This window comes from Olea europaea, chromosome 10 (assembly GCF_002742605.1).
Source record: "Olea europaea var. sylvestris chromosome 10, O_europaea_v1, whole genome shotgun sequence".
Lineage (NCBI taxonomy): Eukaryota > Viridiplantae > Streptophyta > Magnoliopsida > Lamiales > Oleaceae > Olea > Olea europaea.
In genome coordinates, this window is record NC_036246.1 from 44,315,722 (window position 1) to 44,333,048 (window position 17,327).

The window sequence follows — 17,327 nt, forward strand, 5'->3', positions numbered from 1 at the left end:
GAGTTTGCGCGTACACTGGTACACACAAAGAGTTCAGTTCCACATCTCAAGAATCAAACCCTCAAATTACGATTGTCAATAAGGTTGAGACCATAGTTATAAAATCTGGACCGGACCGGCCGATTCAGTCCAGAAACCGCTGAATCGGACCCAGGTCCGGTCCGAGCTCATTGAATTTAAAACGGGACAGGTAACCCGACTTCAACCCGGTTGGACCGTCGGTTTTTAAACAAACCCGTGCACCAATTTTTCGTGAGCCGACCGGTTAAGTAATTACAAGGACTCCCTTCAATAAACTTTCCCCAATCCCGTTTCTACCCCAATTCTTAGAAATTAGGGATTCTTCATGCTTGCGAAATCAATCAACTCGGTTGCCGTCTCCATTTTCTTGCAATTCGACCACTCCCAAAAGTCCAAATACCCATGTTTGAGTTTTAAGAGATGGAACTCGAAGAGCAGGTCAGTCTATTTGATTTTTTTCTACAAAACTCGACCAAAATTGATTTTATAGTTAAGCTAAATTTCTGAATCCCCCATATATGTGTTCTTCTGTTTTTTTTTTTTTTTGTTCAAATATATTACAATAAGAAATTATTGTCTTGTTTATTTCGTTGGTCGTGGTGATGGGAAATAGGCTTTTCATTTCTGTGGTTAATTCCAAAATTGTCACTGGGTTTAGTTTGAGCTTGCATGAATTGATTTTGCTTCTGGTTGAGTTTCATGACAAGTTAATTCCAAAGTGGTCACTGGGTTTAGTTTGGGTTTGCATGAATTTATTATGCTTCTGGTTGAGTTTTCATGACAAGTTAAATGATAACAGAGTTCCAATTTTCATGAATATAGAATAATGAAGTGGTGGACTTCTGATATCTATATTAGTGTCAAAGATAAATCAAATTTACATGAGAATTTTTGTTAGATAATACGAAAATAAAAATTGAAATGTGAGGTCTAACAATCATGAATACGAGGAATGAATGTTAGACCAGATTCTTGCCAATGAGAGAAGGGCATGTAGTGGGTGGAAATTCTTTATCGTTTAATTACTCTCTCTTTCATTTCAACCATTACTGATGCCTGCATGAATGTTCTTCTATATTTGAACCATCACATAGCTACCAATTATTTCTTCGATTATGAATTTTGTGTTAGAGAAGTCAGGCAGCCAACTATTTCCTTCTTGTGATAACTATGCTTGGAATATTAATCTCTATGGTAATTGTTTAATGGATGAGCAAGAGCATGCTGTATGAATCTGCCAGAGTTAGATTCATTTCCATTTTTCTCTTGCCTTTTTCTTTCGGTGAAGCTGGAGTTCATGAGTATGCTGTTACATACTGTGATGTTATAACTTTTATGTTAATTGTCGTGATGTTTTAATTTGAGGCGAGGTCCCAGTGAGAATGAGTTCCTATAATTCTATTTCATTATGAACAGTAAGTAGGTGTATTGATGGTTGTAGTTTGAGCTTTCATTAATTTATTATGCTTCTTGTTGAGTTACATGACATGACATTTATCCAATTGTTGCATTATTTCGTATATGTATTGTAGAGTTATTTGGAGATCAAATTAGAAAAAAACTAACCGTTAACTTGAAATTAATAATCTTTTCTGACTTTAGTCTAATAACTCATTAATACATATACATAGAAAAGTCCTAGATGTATTGATGTCTGTTGAGATTGACGTCGTATGTCAAGTCTTATGAAATTGCCTCAACTTCATGTACATTTCCTTGATGTTAATAAGAAATTGCTTGAGTTGCCTATGTTCATTAATTTTTCAATGGTGAACAAGCATGATGTATAGTTTTTTTTCCTTTGTACAGTTCACTGGTGACAATAGTACACCGCATAGTTCATCTCCACCAAAGAATCGTGCTAGAGGAAAAACAGATATTGTACGGGGTCATTGTAAAGAGATATTAGAAGCTAGTAATAATGGAAAAAAAAACAAAAAAAAAACTCGTTTGCTTGTATTGTGGAAAGACTTTCGCCGGAGGTGGTATCAATCGAGTCAAACAACACTTAGCGGGAATGAAAGGTGACGTTAATTCATGTCGTAAAGTACCTCCGGGTGTTAGATTCAAAATGAAAGAAAACTTGGACATCTTTGCTGCAAAGAAGCGTAAAACTCAAGAAATTCTTGATGCGTGTAACCCACATAGTTCTTACTATCGGGAAAAAGAAGAGCAAATGTATAGAGATTTGGGTGATGATGACGATGTTCAAGAAATCATCCCTCCTAATTCTAAAGGAAAGGGTACAGTTGTTGTGAAAAATGAAAGAAAGGAAAGGGGAATTAAACACTTAAAGCAACAAAATGGAATTGGTTCTTACTTCATTCCAAGAACAGGTCCTGGTAACCAACCTACTATCAAAAGCGTTCTTCAGAGCAAAGAAGCAATAAAAAAGTGTGATCTTACTCTATCGAAGTGGATGATTGATTCATGTATTCCTTTCAATGCTGTAAATTCTGTGTATTATCAACAAAGTATAGATGACATAGCTAGCATGGGCCCTGGCTATAAAGGTCCAAACTTTCACAGTCTTCGAGGTTATTTGTTGGCTAAAAATGTCAAGGAGGTGCAGAATTACATTGAAAGCTATCATTCAACATGGAAGGCTACAAGTTGTACAATTATGGCAGACGGTTGGACAGATCAATGTAGAATAACTCTCATTAATTTTTTAGTTTATTGTCCAAAAGGAACAATATTCTTAAAATCCGTAGATGCTTCAAATGAATCAAAATATGCTAACATGTTGTACAAATTATTTCGAGATGTTGTGTTATTTGTAGGTTCGGAATTTGTGGTCCATATAGTGACAGACAACGCTGCAAATTATGTTACCGCTGGTAGGTTATTGGAACAAGAGTTTCAAACATTATTTTGGTCTCCATGTGCAGCTCATTGCATTAATCTAATGTTTCATGATATTGGTAAGCTTGATGAAGTTATTAATATCGTATCTCAGGCATCAAAAATCACAAAATACATATACAATCATTGTTACTCATTGCATTTGATGAGAAAGTTTACTGGAGGAAAAGAAATACTTCGACCTGCTCCCACTCATTTTGCCACCAATTTTATTGCTTTACAAAGCATTTTGATCCAAAAGGATCCATTAAGAGCAATGGTAACATCTAGAGAGTGGACATTATCAGCATATGCAAAAGAAAGTAAAGGAAAAAGATTCGTTGATGATGTACTTGATCCAGTATTTTGGAAAGAGTGCGCTACTATTGTGCAGCTCATTGAGCCCTTTGTTCGTGTTCTACGCATTGTTGATAGTGACGAAAAGCCTTCAATGGGCTACTTGTATGAAGCTATTCATGTGGCAAAAAGTGAGATGGAACGCAGATTTCAAAGAAGGAAAAATAGAATTGCTCCTTATTTACAAATTATTCAGAACCGATGGAATAGTCAATTGCGTAAGAATCTTCATGCTGCTGGATATTGGTTAAATCCTTCTTTTCAATATGATAATCTTGATATGGAAAATCATAAACAAACTATTTCAGGACTTTTAGATTTAATTGAGAGATATGCTTACGATCAACCCGATTTAAGAAGTAAATTGACGGGTGAAATGAAACTATTTAGGCAAGCACAAGGTGATTTTAGACGTTTATCTGCTGTAACTGATCGCCATAAAATGGCTCCTGGTAAAATTTTATCCTCATATTATGTACTTTGTTATATTATATAACTCAAAATTTTAGTTTATATAACGTCCATTTATTTTATTTTTATTTTTTAATACAGATGAATGGTGAATGTGTTATGGTAATAGTGTACCAAACCTACAAACACTTCCAATTCGAGTATTAAGTCAAACATGTAGTTCTTCAGGATGTGAGAGAAATTGGAGCATGTTCGAACACATTCATTCAAAAAGAGAAATAGACTCGAGCATCAATGGCTTAATGATCTTGTTTATGTTCACTACAATTTACTATTGCAACAACGATAATATTATGTCAATAATTGTTTTCATCATATTGTGATTTATTTGATTTTAAGATTTTGCATTCTTCTGCTAGAATAATATTTGATTATTTATAAAATGGATTATACACTTTGTACAGGAATTATTTCAAGAGTCGAAATTATGATCCTATCGACTTTGAAAAGTTTGGCATCTATGGTAATTGGGTGTTAGAGGAAGAGCCACCAACTTTGGTAGAAGATGAGTTGGAGGTATTTCGTCGTGAATTGGGTGCATGTACTATACAAAGTGACATAAATGACGATAATTGTTCGATTAATGCTAATGTTTCTTCTTCATATGAAAGTATATATGATGTAACATTGAATTTTAAAACTTTTTTCCAGATGAATTACATTTTGATGATCTTGATCTTGATGATTGTGAAAATTTTGGCAACGGCAATGAAAATACAAGTGATACAAACAATGGAAACGATGATTTTAGCATGACTGAGACTCCGTCATTTATATAAGGCGAAGGAATTGAAGAATTTATATCCGAGACCTCAGCATAGATGCGCTCCAACTCTTCTTAATTAAGAAAATATTGATTTATCTCAAATAATTTAATTTGTCGACATGTTCTTTATCCACAAATGACTTTTAAATGATGGTTTTAATTTTGCAAGCATATTTGTATAACATATGAAGCTATCTTGTTTAATTTTGTTAGATAAAGTCTTTTTTTTTTGTTATTTTAATCGTTTTAAATGCATATTTGATTAGACATGATTTAGAGTTTGTGTTATTTGGGATACATATTGATCTTTAGTTAACAAAATGATACGAGATGAATTAGTTATTTGTAGAAAATGGTAAAATTTTATTGTTCAATGAAAATATTTAATAATATATTTGATAGATATTGACCTGTCGGTTGAACCACCGGGTCACCGGTTGAACCACTAACCCATTGACCCGGATGTTCAGGTCAAGTCCGACAACCATGATTGGACTACCTCCCTCGTACTTTAAAGTACTGAAATTATGCCTCGTGGGGCAAGGGTCTTTCTTATTTCACGCTTTGGGGGTGGGAAACGTGGCGTGGTGGCAGAAGCCGACTCATTATCTGCAATGTTGAAGCTGCTTTCATGGCGTCGCTCAATCCTTCAACCTCAGCTCTCAAACACCAATATTACTCATTTTCCGTCTTCATTTTATCTCATTATCTCTCGTTTCATCAGCCACTGTCCACATGAAGAGGACCTTTACGACCCCCAATTTTCCCCGACAAATTTCAACAAAAATAAGAACAAACCTAAAAATACTCAAGGAAGAAAGCTTTCAAAAAAAGATACCAAACAGTTAACGGAAAATAATGCCAATAATTTTACGGTGAAAGCCGATTTGCCATTTGATTTCATGTACTCTTACTCGGAGAACAGCCCCGGTGTTGAGCCCATTGGGTTCCGCGAGCCTGCTAGATTCTCTCCATTCGGGCCTGGTCGGATTGAGCGGAAGTGGACTGGGACTTGCGCTCCGGCTCAGGTGAAGGTGGATTTGGACAAATTGGACGAGGAGAGGAAAAGGGTCCTTGGAGAACCGTTGTCGGAGGAGGAAATTGTGGAGCTCGTAGAGAAGTATCGTCACAGTGATTGCTCGCGTCAAATCAATTTGGGTATAATCGTCTGTTCATACGAACTTTCTTACTACCCTGTCTGGATTTTTACAAGAATTTTATATGCACCGAGTAGTTCTGAAATGTAGAATTAAATATGAATCATTTGTAGCATATTGGCATTTCATTTGTTCGCTGTGTAGAAGATTGCTCTGTGTAGATTCTAATACAAATGCATTCTGGATTGTGTAAACTCTCCATGATCATGGAAACATATGCTTCAGTATGGATGTCGAAATAAGAGCATTGGCAATGAAAAACTGTAGTTTTGTGCTGCCAAATGTCTAGAGTCTTTCATGACATTGAAGCTTTAAATGGGCTTGACATGTCAGGACTTGGCTGGGGCAAAGCTTGTTCAACAACAACTCGAGAATTAACTAGCCAAGCTTGAAATTTGAGCTGTAAACTTTTTGGCCTGGCTCATTTTAGTCAAACTATCAAGTACGATAATAGCAAACTAAAGTTGCTTGAGCTCAAAAGGGGGTTTGGTTAATAAAAGCCCATTCAAGAACAACTCAAAAACAAAAAGACCCAAGCTTTAGCAATACATTAGTTTCCCTTATATAACCGAAAGCTTTGTTAAAGATACTTGAAAAACATTCTCAACACAGAAATGCAAGCATACCTTTTTGCTTCTTGTCTTCTTACTCTTTTAGCATAACGTTTGAACTTCTACATAATTGATAACATTTCATTTATAAAACTCGAAGTTCGTGTCATGAGTTCTCTGAACAGTGGGATTATGCATCTCCAAGGCTATCATGGACCTCCTGCACAGCTTCTGACCTTCATCGCTATCGTCCTATTGATAAATACTTGACTTAAGAGACTGATATACGAGTTCCTAAATGCTTGTCCAGTTATTTTGTATTATTCATTTCAAAAGCTGTCAGAAACATCTATTTTTACCTTCTCTTCATCAGAATCATACAATGATTAGTCAATATGCCCAAGCAAGCTTGGCAATAGTTCACTTGGGTGGTCAATCTGCTGAGGCAATGTTTCCAAAAGAAAAAGATGAAATTCTCTCTTTCTAAGAGATTAAACTCAATAGAAAAATATTCGAAGCATCTTTTTTTGCTTTGAAGTTCACGATTAAAAAAAAAGGAACTAGAGCTTATCTATTCCACTACTCTCTTTTGCATCAGTCCTCATTTCTTTTGTTTCCTTTTGACATATAACATATAAATGATGCAATTGCTGATTTGCATCGCATAAGGGCGCCACAATACCTTATGCTTTAAGACTATAAGGCATGGCTATGGTTGCTCTGGCTATTGAAATCTATAGCATCACCTGTAACAACTATGGCTTGGATACATGATTACTGATAAAAATACATAATTATTCCTTGGGAACTATTGAGAAAAATTTTACAAGTATATGTTGTCAGATCTGACTGCTTTGTAATCATGGAACATTGTGAGATCTATTCAGGTCTGACATCTTTGAAGAGTGTGAATATTGTAATTATTGGTTTGAAGCATTTTAGATTTTCAAGAAAGAAATGTTTGTAATGCTAGGAAAGGGAGGAGTTACACACAACACGCTTGAAGACTTCCACAATCACTGGAAAAGGGCTGAAGCTGTGAGGATTAAATGCTTGGGAGTGCCAACTCTTGACATGGACAACATTTGTTATCATCTTGAGGTTTGGTGTCTGAAAACTGGCTGTTTCTATTGTAATTATTAAAAACTCTTTTTTCTTGGTGCTTCTTAGCTGATGTGGATTGCAGTGTCTCATTACAGGACAAAACCGGTGGGATAATTATATACCGAAATATCAACATCCTCCTCCTATTTCGAGGTCGAAACTATGACCCCAAAAATCGACCAGTCATTCCTCTTATGTTGTGGAAACCATATGCTCCAATCTATCCAAAACTCGTGAAGAATGTTGCAGATGGTCTCCCATTTGAGGAAACTAAGGAGATGCGAAACAAAGGGCTTAACTCTCCTCCTTTAATGAAACTCAGTAAGTGATATGGTATTTATGTCTGAGAGCATGTTTGGCTAGGCTTAAGTAAATTTAAGTTACATAAGTTTGTTTTAAAATAAATAATTTTTAATGATTGGTAAAGGGAAGGGCTGGACCAAAATTAACCTGGCCTCTATAGATGATAAGGATCCTGTTGCTCTAAGTTTTCCATTAGATCCAGAGCAACAAACAAAATGGAATGGCACATATAACTTGTCTCAAATTTATTAGGAATACTACTTAAAGTATGTTTGGGAGTTTGTAATATTGGTTTAAATTATAAATAGATAAAAATCAGTGATGGATGAGTGGGTAGTAATTGTGGGTCCACAGAATATGTGGATAAAAATTTGTTTGACTGACTGTGAACTGATTTTGAACATGTGCCAAACAAGGGCTTAGTTTATTGTTGGTGGTGGTGAAAGTTGGAAAGTAAGTACTTATTTTCAAACTAATGCAAAAATTACTTTCATAAAAGGTACCTTTTTCTATACTAAAAAATGAGAAAATATTAATACATTTTGGCTACAAACGACTCTTTGATTTGCTAACAGTAATTACCTAATTTTGCATCTTCTTTCTGCAGCTAGGAATGGTGTATATGTAAATGTGGTGGAAAGGGTGAGAACAGCATTTGAGACTGAAGAAGTGGTGAGGTTAGATTGTACCCACGTGGGAACAAGTGACTGTAAAAAGATTGGCGTCAAATTACGAGTATGACTTCCCCCTACTCACAATCAAAGTTTCAATCTTTTTGGAATTATTGTTGTCTAAATTATATGCCATACCCCAGGAGGATGTTCTGATTCTTTTGCTTCCGCTTTCTTGTTTCTTCAAAGCAGGATCTTGTTCCTTGTGTTCCAATCCTATTCAAGGATGAACAGATCATACTCTGGAAGGGAAAGAAAGATCAAGAATAGAACTTATTGATGGAGCTGGATTTCTATTCCTTGAATAGGATTAAAAAAACATTTATGGATTGCTCCAATTGGGAATTTCGGGCAGGAAAGGGTGGCTAGCTGCAGTTTCAAACTTAGTTTCGGACTATTGCCTACTGGTTAGTTAAAACTTGCTGTCCAGTGTAGAATGAGCAGACAATAGCCTCCAGGAGAAAGATGATGAGACTTTTTTTGGTTTGTCGTCTATATTCAGTGCAGTCTACATTTTCGGTGCAACTTGAGAAAGCCGGCTAAAAAATTTGAAAATAAACCAAGGAAAAACCCTTTCGATTTTATTAAATGGAAAGATGTACACAAGACACTTGGTTGTTCGTGCAAGAGTTGGAAATTTTTCCTTATATGACTTTTCATTCATCAGGTCGAAGTCGTAGGGTAAGCCATTTATTGGCCCCGGCATCACTTTGGGGTGCACATATTAGATAAGATTGCTATGAACTAAGCCTTGCTGCTTGATAATGGAAAATTGGTCTCTGTTTTTACAGTTTTATTCTGATTGAAATGAAAAATATCAGTGAAGTTCTGATGCTCTTATCTTCTGGTGTTCTTTTCCTTTGTTCCACGAGGTACATAATATACTATTTCTTGCATCCTTGTAGAGAATGACACTTGATTTTCCATATACATATTCGCAAATGTTATCAAAATTATTCACATCAGCAGAATGTGAATTGAGGACTTCGACTATAATTTTGTTTTGTGAGGTGGTTAATATTTGAAACAACTAAATCTTAAATTTCATTCATGATAGCATTTTGTTCAACAAAGTATTATGCACTCAAACCTTGTCTGCCCTATGCACATTGTTGGTGGTTCTCGGACCTGCATAACCAGACCCATTTCCCTGTATAGCATAATCCTTTGGAAAGTGCATGTCTGATAACAATACTAACAGGAAAAAGAACATACAGCCCAGGGACGGAAAAAGCCGTGCATACCTAGAAGATTTTAGAGTAATTGAGCACTAAAAAATGCATATAACAATGGAAAGGTAAGATTGTAAAGCAAAACAGATTTCACACAAAATATTCAACGGAGAGAGTGTTTTTATGGCTGGCTGTCGTTTCTTCCTATCATTTGAACATGTGGAGCTATGTCATTTTCATCTGTGATGGGAACGCAATGTCCTGGCTTGAGAACAACACCCCTCAAAGTAGTATTGGAGTTGCCAATTCTAACATTAAGAATATAACCAGCAGCAAAGGTGGCCTCAACAACACCAGTCACTGCCTGACCCACCATATTTTCATTTACATCTATTCTATCCACTTCAATGGGACGGATTCCTTTCGCTCCATCAAAACCAGGTGGTCCAAGTGCAGTTTTAACTTGCTTCAGGTTTGGATCTTTCCGAGGGCGGCCACGCCCCCGCTTCAGTGGCAGAACTGAAGAGGCACCAGAGTTGTCACCTTGGATAGCTTGATTCATTTTCAGAAATTACTGCTAGCTGATGACTAATGCTCGTTTAGATCTTTGGCCCTGCAAACAAATAAATCAACAAATTAGGGATTTTACCTCATCTTCACCTTCCCAGGGGATGATGATTTTAGGTAGTAGTAACAGTAAATCTCATAACGAAGGAAATGAATTCACGTATTTTCATTTATTCAGTTAAACAAACAAATTACGCTTCGAAAGCAAAAAATGCATCTAAGTTATATTTGAGGATTCAACATTAGCTACTGTTACTTGGGGATAAGACTGAGTTATGAAACTCTCGCATCGAAAAATACTATAAGAACAATATGAAATGTGCAAAATAGAAACTAATCTGAATTGACCTTTTGAAACTTGATCTTGTGCAATTTTTAACTGCCTTTGTCCACCTAATCATATTTATGCAGATTTGCACAGTAGGTGTGGGATCGACATAAAAATCAAATTAAAAGGAAAAAAAACACAAACAGAAAGAAACATATATACAACAAAAGTTTACAGATCTAGACCATAATGAAAAATGGCAGACCTGAACGCTAGGGATAAAAAAAAAAAAAACCTCGGAACACTGATGGATTCTTTTTGGGTAAAAAAATAAGCTGAGGAAGGAGCAACGTTGATCCCTATATAAGTTGTGGAAGGAGCAACGTTGTCTACATTTACAGAAACAGAGACAAAAACATGGTCATTAACAGAAAGAAGTGTGGTAAATGGAGGAAATTATCGTGACTTGAGGCTAGAGCAAGTATAATTTGTGCTCAAGGTTAAAAAAATGACGTGCTTTCATAATAACTCGAAACATCCATATAGAGCATACAAATATACAAATAGGAACAATGACCTTCTACTCAATCTTTATCTGCCAAGTCGTTATACCTTTATATATCATTTACTCCGATGATACAATCTCAAACAGATTTGTAAAAGACAGAAAGTGGTACTCAGCACCACAGAATTACATGATTTCTGACCAAGATGGTAATGCCACGGTAGACTTTGATGACTTTTATGTCGACGGCATTCTCATTTAAATCTAGAGGCACGTATCACTGTTAGTACACCTCATTTTATTTAAAAGGAATTACTCCTTGAAAAGTTTATGCTACTTGATCTACAAATATTTACCTTGACCATGGACAATTGCTTCAACCCATTTTAAATTTTAAACCTTTCAAGTTCAAAGTTTTCAAACACACCATTACCTCTAAAGTCAATAAGTAAATTGGCATGCTACAAGTCACAGAGCAAAGAAGGAGAGAAAGAAACTGCTATTCCAGATTGCCAAGTTGTCAACAGCAGCTGGGTTGTTGGGCGGAACTCTTAGAAATTGTCTATGACCAGCCCACTCTTGGATTAATGAAGTATATACATCAATGTCAAAAGTTAAGTGACCCAGGAGATAAAACTAGAAGTGCATTAAAATTAAATAACGTGACAAGGTAAAAGAACTTTCTAGGAAAACATGAGGCGTATTATTATTTGTTAGTAATTGCAATCTAGAGAACCATGTGAATATCTATGAGGTGAAGAATATGGAGGAAGTAATAGAATTTATACTAAAGCATGCAAAAATATTAACCGTAGTCATCAGAATCTGAAAACCATAACCACAATAATACATATCAACAAAATTAACATAACCTGGAATGCATTCATTTGCACAAACCTGAGAATCTTTCAGTTTAACTCTAGCAATGACAACAGCAGCTGCTTCTCTGAAATAAGTGACCTCAATTGCAGTACCACGCCTTTAATTGCAAATATGTTAGGCATCAAGAGAATAGATAAGTATCCAAAGCAAAATTCAAAGCATTATCTTCTAAAATTTAGACAGAGGAATTGCCAAAAAGATGAAAAACACAACTGAAGCAAACACAGAACTGGCTGAATTTTTATGATGAGCATAGAAAAATGTGTTTCTATCCTGGATACTTGTCACATAATTAAAGTATCCATGAGTTGAAATATTTTAGTTCTAGAGCATCCAACATAGAAATTCATGTCTATTGAATGTTTTACATATAAAATGAGTAATATTCAAACTACCAGTAACACTCATATGGTTGACTGGAAGAGTTTCCAATTTATTCAAGCTCTTAAAAGAAACATATTTTTTCTGAATAAGCCACATCTCTCATCAGCCCCTTTATGAATTGGAATTGGAAATAAGAAGAGAAATGGCATCACAGAGGTTTTTTATTTAAATATAATAATATTGACTAATTCATATCACTAAGGCACTAAAATACGCATCATGTTACTTATAAAATAGATCACTACAACTAAAAGTTTCATCTATTAGCATTTCAATAGCTCATTCAAAATATACGAAAGAACCTAGATACTTCTCCACTCTCCTCTTAGCACCTAAAGAGATGAAACTGAAAGTTTCCATAAATTTGCAAAATAACATGACTGAAGTGTGCAAATTAATTTTAGAAATTAATAACTAACTAAAAATGAGAGGTGAGAATAATTTAAAGACTTTACTTTGAGAAGAATGTCTACGAGATCGCAAAGTAATTTTTTTTTTATAAAGCTTCAGTAGTGCACGAGAGTAACATAAAGAAACATAGAATAGAAGGATACAGAGTAAAGATTGTTGTGAACTAATAGAATGAGTTTCCAGAGGTTAGAAGGGCAGTAATGATATTTCTCAATGATGGCAAAGTTAATGATACATTGATACTATTGCTATGTGTCAAAACTTCCCTGATGAAGTGACAAGGCAGTGAACAGGATTTAATGACATTTATTCAATTTTTGGCGAAGTTAACGATGCTTTTACTACATGCCAAAATTTCCGTGATAAAGTCCAATCATCGCCAAAAAACGGTTGTACCAAATTCTGGAGAGTCCAGCACATTGAGATGCACATTACCTTTGCTAGACATATCCACGAATCACATAACTCGTGATGCTTCTTTCTTTTCATTTTTTGTACATTTTGAGTTATTGAGGGGAGTGAGTTGCTTTTGAATAGGGAAATTTGCGGAAAATAGATAATATCAACAATTAGCGAAAAACCTTTTTGTCTGTGGTTTGTATGCAAACCAAACAAGTTCATCCTCCCAAAAAATGTAAATTATCTGTTTTATTGAATATGAGACCAAAAACAAATGAGTTATCCAGCAGGCCCTTTGAGTAACATTCCACATAGAAAAGCATGGGCCAAAACACAGACTGTGCAGCCTAACAGCACCACCAAATTAGGCCTTTCTGTTGCCCATAGAAAATTTGAATAGAATCTAAACTGTGACACATAACACACCAAACAAAATTCCGTCTCATCATGGGACTAGGGCCTTACATTCGGAACCATAAAATTCACCCGGATCAATCAAACTCAGTTATGTTAATCGCTAAAAAATGGAGCTTTTCAAGGGACAATCACAGAGAATATTACACAGACCCAAACATGCAAACATAACGATATACGCATATGCACACGAGCACACACACACACAGTGACAAGGGAGCTCTTTCTTGTACCTGACAATCTGATAAGGGCTTCACAGTTCACATTTTGTTTTTTAAGGCCACATGCTGCTTAGGCCTTCTTCTGACATTCTGATCTGTAATTCACTAAAGAATTATGATTATTTATCATATATTTTCGATCAGTAGCTCTAGATCAACTAAATGCAGAGTTTGCTCTATCCTTTTCAATTTTTCAAACTAGCGGTTTGGTAACATTTGCCAAAATGATGTGTCAAACAAAATTGGAAACCATTTACAGAAAAAAGGTTTACACAACACTTGCCTGCATAATGCTCTCAATGAGTTTACAAGAACTGTCAGAATTTCGTACGTTTTTATCGTGTTATTAATTATCTAACTTCCTCAAACATTTATCAAACAACTTTATCCCAAAAAGAAAATTGAGGAAAAGCTATTCTGGAAACAGATAATTATGAGATATGTTGAAAAAATAAGGACGAAACACGGCAGAATAAATGATAATTGTTTCATTTTTTCATTATTTTTTCTTTGGAACAATCAATATAGACCCCGAAGTTCAAAATCCATTTCTAACCTTCTTTGTCACCCAAATTTCAGCCTCTGTTAGCATACCTCCAATTATAAAATGCTTGTGAAGCCTCTGCAATTCTCTCCCAGTCACATTATTTAGTTACACAACCTATAGGTGGGATTTAGCCCCCGTTTGAGTTTTTTTGGGGAGAAAATGAATTTTGGAATAATGAACTTTTGGAAAATGTGTGGTTAAAAAGTAGGAAAAAGTTTTGGATTTACGTGCAAAATATTTTATCGTGAGAATATGTGGTTGAAAATGAATTTGAGAAGAAAAAAGGTCTCTTTTAATGGTTGTCAACAGGGACTTAAAGTAAAGAACCTATATAAGGAAAACAGAACAAAACAATCCAACAAACTGTAAAGATCAACTGAACTGCATGGTTTTAAATTCTATTCTCACAGAAGGAACATCAGGTTTTTTTTTTTTTCTTTTTTTTTAAAGAGAAATATATGGTTGTAAAGGGAGGTGAGAAATTGGAAGTAGCACCAAATATAACTTCCAAACACCAACTTCAAAAAAGCAATTTAGCTTATACTTTAGGCTCCTGTTTGAGCTCCATTTCTTTAGAATAGATATTGTAAAAAGTAAATGTAGGTAAAAGTTTTGAGTTTACATGCAAAATTATCTTAGGAGACTGTGTGGTTGAAAATAAGTTTGAGGAAAAATGAATTTTAAAGAATGAGGCTCAAATAGGGGCTAAATATTGAATATAATAGTAGTATAAAGGATTAAAATAATTAATAAGATTCACATGGTATTTTATTTGAAAGCGACTCAACAGAAAGCACCGAAATTTTGTCCAGTGAGAAACTAGTTGGCTTGAATGATAGGTCAAAATACCCGTCCCCAACTTCGTCATTTCTTTATGTCTTCAAATCATATTAGTTCAATTGCAATTTCAAATCATAACATCCAATAACTGCATATTAACCAACCTGACTTGCTCCTATGGAGCCAAGGTCATAAAGTCAGAAAAACTTCTTTCGACATAATTCTACATGCATCTATGAGATCGGAAGATCACAACGCTATGACCTAAGTCAGTTGCAATGAGATTCAAGGCATTGTGAGATAATAAAATAGTCAAATTCAAGAAGCAACATAGGTATATCAGTGACCTTTCCTCCACACATAAATGAGATTTGAAAATATGATTCCAGCCACTGAAAGATGTGTGCACCATGCAGCAAAGCATAGGTGGCCAAGTCACATTTATAATTAAATATATGAATGTATAATTACTTGTCCTCCTGCAGTAGCTTTATATGATGTTCCATTTCTGCTGTGCTAACTGTTCATCCTGAAGTGGAGCACATCAGGCTATTCAGATGTAGCTTTTCCAGATTTTCCATGAAATATGCAATAGCTGAGTCTGGTCACGAAACACCAGATACAATATCTTTAGGTACATGAGCCCCTTACTTCCCTGAGAAAATAAATGTGAAAAAATAATCCAATACAGATTCACTATGTTCCATAATTATCAAATCCGGCCTGGACATTGACCAAGGTCATTGGTTTGACCAGCATTTTATTATGAGGTGTAAATCTAAATATAAAATAATTGATATAATGTAATGAATTAACAATAATTTATAAAAGTAATGTCACATCATAATATCAAATGTGATACATGATTTAAGTAAGTAATCAAAAGACAATATGGTCAAACTTTCTTGCTTTTGTTTTTGCAAATCAAATTAGAGGTATATTATAAGTTTTTCCTCTTTCATATTCCACTTATTGTGTCAAAAATTTCATTCCTTACGAATTTAAATTTGACTCTAGACTTTAAAAGATGAATAATGATCAATGAAGTAGCCATAGTAGAATAAGACAATATATTATTTATACTTTTCCAAAATTTTGGAAAACATTGTCCAAATACATATTGTAGTTGAGGCCATACACCACTAATAAGCAGCCTAACGGACAAGAGCTTACAATGTAACCTGGAGGTTCCAGATTCGAATTCATTTATAAATTTGGAACAAACCGATTCAATTCACGAAATGCATAGGCAGTTAAACTCCAAAAGGTTCTTCCCAGCTAATATGTATTGACATCCTCCATGCACATGTGAGTCGGTTTCCTACATGTGTTGGACACAGATGCAACACCAAAACATCGCCAACATGTATTGGTAATGTCCGTGGTGTATCCAAATTATTTTTGATTTTGTATAGTTCGACACATTGCCAACGTGACGAGAAATATATACGCCACAGGTGACATGTCCAAAAAATATTTTTAAAAAATCCCAGAAATTAGTAGCCACCTTTCCTCCGCACACAACTATCATTCAATTAGGGTATACTCGATCCTGTAGATATTAGCCCAACAAAATAATTCACAGCGAAAATGCCATACTGACATCGAAAATAAGTGGGAAGCTAAAGCGCCGATATAGAGTGCAAATACTCTGATTATTACCGTTTTGAGTAGGCCAGCAACGCCGGGATTTCGACAGAAGGCTTATACTTGGCACGCTTCATCGCCTGCCCATCCGCCACTCTTGACAGCTCAAGTGTAGGCAAATAACAATTCAAATACTCAATTCGGAACTGAATTAATAGATAAGAATAGTAAAATGATCGCCTTCATAACGAATTCAAATTGGATTATCGGCGTGAAATGGCTTTCTGAAGGTATCTGGAGAAAGGACCAGTGAATTGGAAAAATGGAACAATGTCTATTTGTACCATTTTGTCCAGTCCTATTCTTAGGGCCAGTCCTGTGCGATTGTGTGGGTCGAGGCGAAGTCAAAAAAATCGCCCAAAAATCAAAGTAAATGTAAAATTTAACTTGTATGTAATTTATTGTCAAATTAAAATTTAACATTAAAACAACAAACAAATATTTCAATCATCTCACAATTAATGAAAAATTATTTTCCTTTTCCTTCTTTCAATATTAAAAGGCAAAAAAAAAACTTTGGACCAAAATAGACCCTCTATGTTTTTGGACCCGAGGCACGAGCCTCATTTGCCCGACCATAGGATCGACTCTGCTTATTATTCCCATGCAACAATATTCTAGATAGAAATCTTATTACGCTTCCAATTTAAATTTAAATGTAAATAGTCAACTAAAATCGATAATTGAACCAGAACATTTTTGTTTCTCGATAATTAGAACCGAAGCAAAGCAGCTAGTTAGACCAAAATTTTGATTCAAGTCAAGTTGTCCTGACTAAAAATGTTCAACTTTAAATGACAGATACCTGGATAATTATCAATCAGGCAAAATTGAATTGTTATGGGGCATTTGTTTTCCATTTTTGTAAAAATAAAAATAAAAAAT

At 35.0% G+C, this 17,327-nt stretch overlaps 3 protein-coding genes across 8 annotated transcripts; 2 read left to right on the forward strand and 1 right to left on the reverse strand.

Annotated features, from left to right (window-relative positions):
* The first annotated feature begins 2,038 nt into the window (after nucleotides 1–2,038).
* On the forward strand, nucleotides 2,039–4,472 carry LOC111400724. Its single transcript, XM_023028114.1, has 5 exons — nucleotides 2,039–2,654; nucleotides 2,805–3,674; nucleotides 3,775–3,781; nucleotides 4,098–4,234; nucleotides 4,345–4,472. Exons 1-5 carry the CDS (start codon nucleotides 2,039–2,041, stop codon nucleotides 4,470–4,472), a joined length of 1,758 nt encoding a protein of 585 aa, XP_022883882.1.
* Nucleotides 4,473–4,986: 514 nt separating this feature from the next.
* Nucleotides 4,987–9,085, forward strand: LOC111400725 (CRS2-associated factor 2, mitochondrial). The gene is made up of 5 exons (XM_023028115.1): nucleotides 4,987–5,617; nucleotides 7,141–7,268; nucleotides 7,367–7,592; nucleotides 8,182–8,309; nucleotides 8,438–9,085. The coding sequence occupies exons 1-5, from the start codon at nucleotides 4,987–4,989 to the stop codon at nucleotides 8,513–8,515; spliced, it is 1,191 nt and encodes a 396-aa protein (XP_022883883.1). The 3' UTR covers nucleotides 8,516–9,085.
* Nucleotides 9,086–9,378: 293 nt separating this feature from the next.
* Nucleotides 9,379–16,810, reverse strand: LOC111402457. 6 transcript variants are annotated; one of them, XR_002704262.1, is made up of 5 exons: nucleotides 16,458–16,776; nucleotides 15,267–15,450; nucleotides 13,481–13,573; nucleotides 11,655–11,736; nucleotides 9,379–10,030 (listed from the first exon to the last, which is right to left on the reverse strand). XR_002704262.1 is itself a non-coding variant. In XM_023030774.1 (2 exons), exon 2 carries the CDS (start codon nucleotides 9,977–9,979, stop codon nucleotides 9,599–9,601), a length of 381 nt encoding a protein of 126 aa, XP_022886542.1. In that variant the 5' UTR covers nucleotides 9,980–10,030; nucleotides 11,655–13,473; the 3' UTR covers nucleotides 9,379–9,598. The 6 variants fall into 6 exon arrangements, 2 of the variants coding, with proteins under 2 accessions (XP_022886542.1, XP_022886543.1); XR_002704261.1 differs by having other exon boundaries at nucleotides 13,481–13,563; nucleotides 16,458–16,774; XR_002704263.1 differs by having other exon boundaries at nucleotides 13,481–15,396; nucleotides 16,458–16,810.
* Nucleotides 16,811–17,327: the final 517 nt, after the last annotated feature.

Excerpts from the sequence above, each read along its gene's own strand:
- LOC111400725 (XM_023028115.1), top strand. The coding sequence starts at position 4,987 with ATGCCTCGTGGGGCAAGGGTCTTTCTTATTTCACGCTTTGGGGGTGGG. Across the intron at positions 7,269-7,366 it reads ACATTTGTTATCATCTTGAG|GACAAAACCGGTGGGATAAT; the intron begins GTTTGGTGTCTG and ends GTCTCATTACAG. Across the intron at positions 7,593-8,181 it reads TCCTCCTTTAATGAAACTCA|CTAGGAATGGTGTATATGTA; the intron begins GTAAGTGATATG and ends TTCTTTCTGCAG.
- LOC111402457 (XM_023030774.1), bottom strand. The coding sequence starts at position 9,979 with ATGAATCAAGCTATCCAAGGTGACAACTCTGGTGCCTCTTCAGTTCTG.
- LOC111400724 (XM_023028114.1), top strand. The coding sequence starts at position 2,039 with ATGAAAGGTGACGTTAATTCATGTCGTAAAGTACCTCCGGGTGTTAGA. Across the intron at positions 2,655-2,804 it reads TTGTACAATTATGGCAGACG|GTTCGGAATTTGTGGTCCAT; the intron begins GTTGGACAGATC and ends TGTTATTTGTAG. Across the intron at positions 4,235-4,344 it reads TCGTCGTGAATTGGGTGCAT|ATGAATTACATTTTGATGAT; the intron begins GTACTATACAAA and ends ACTTTTTTCCAG.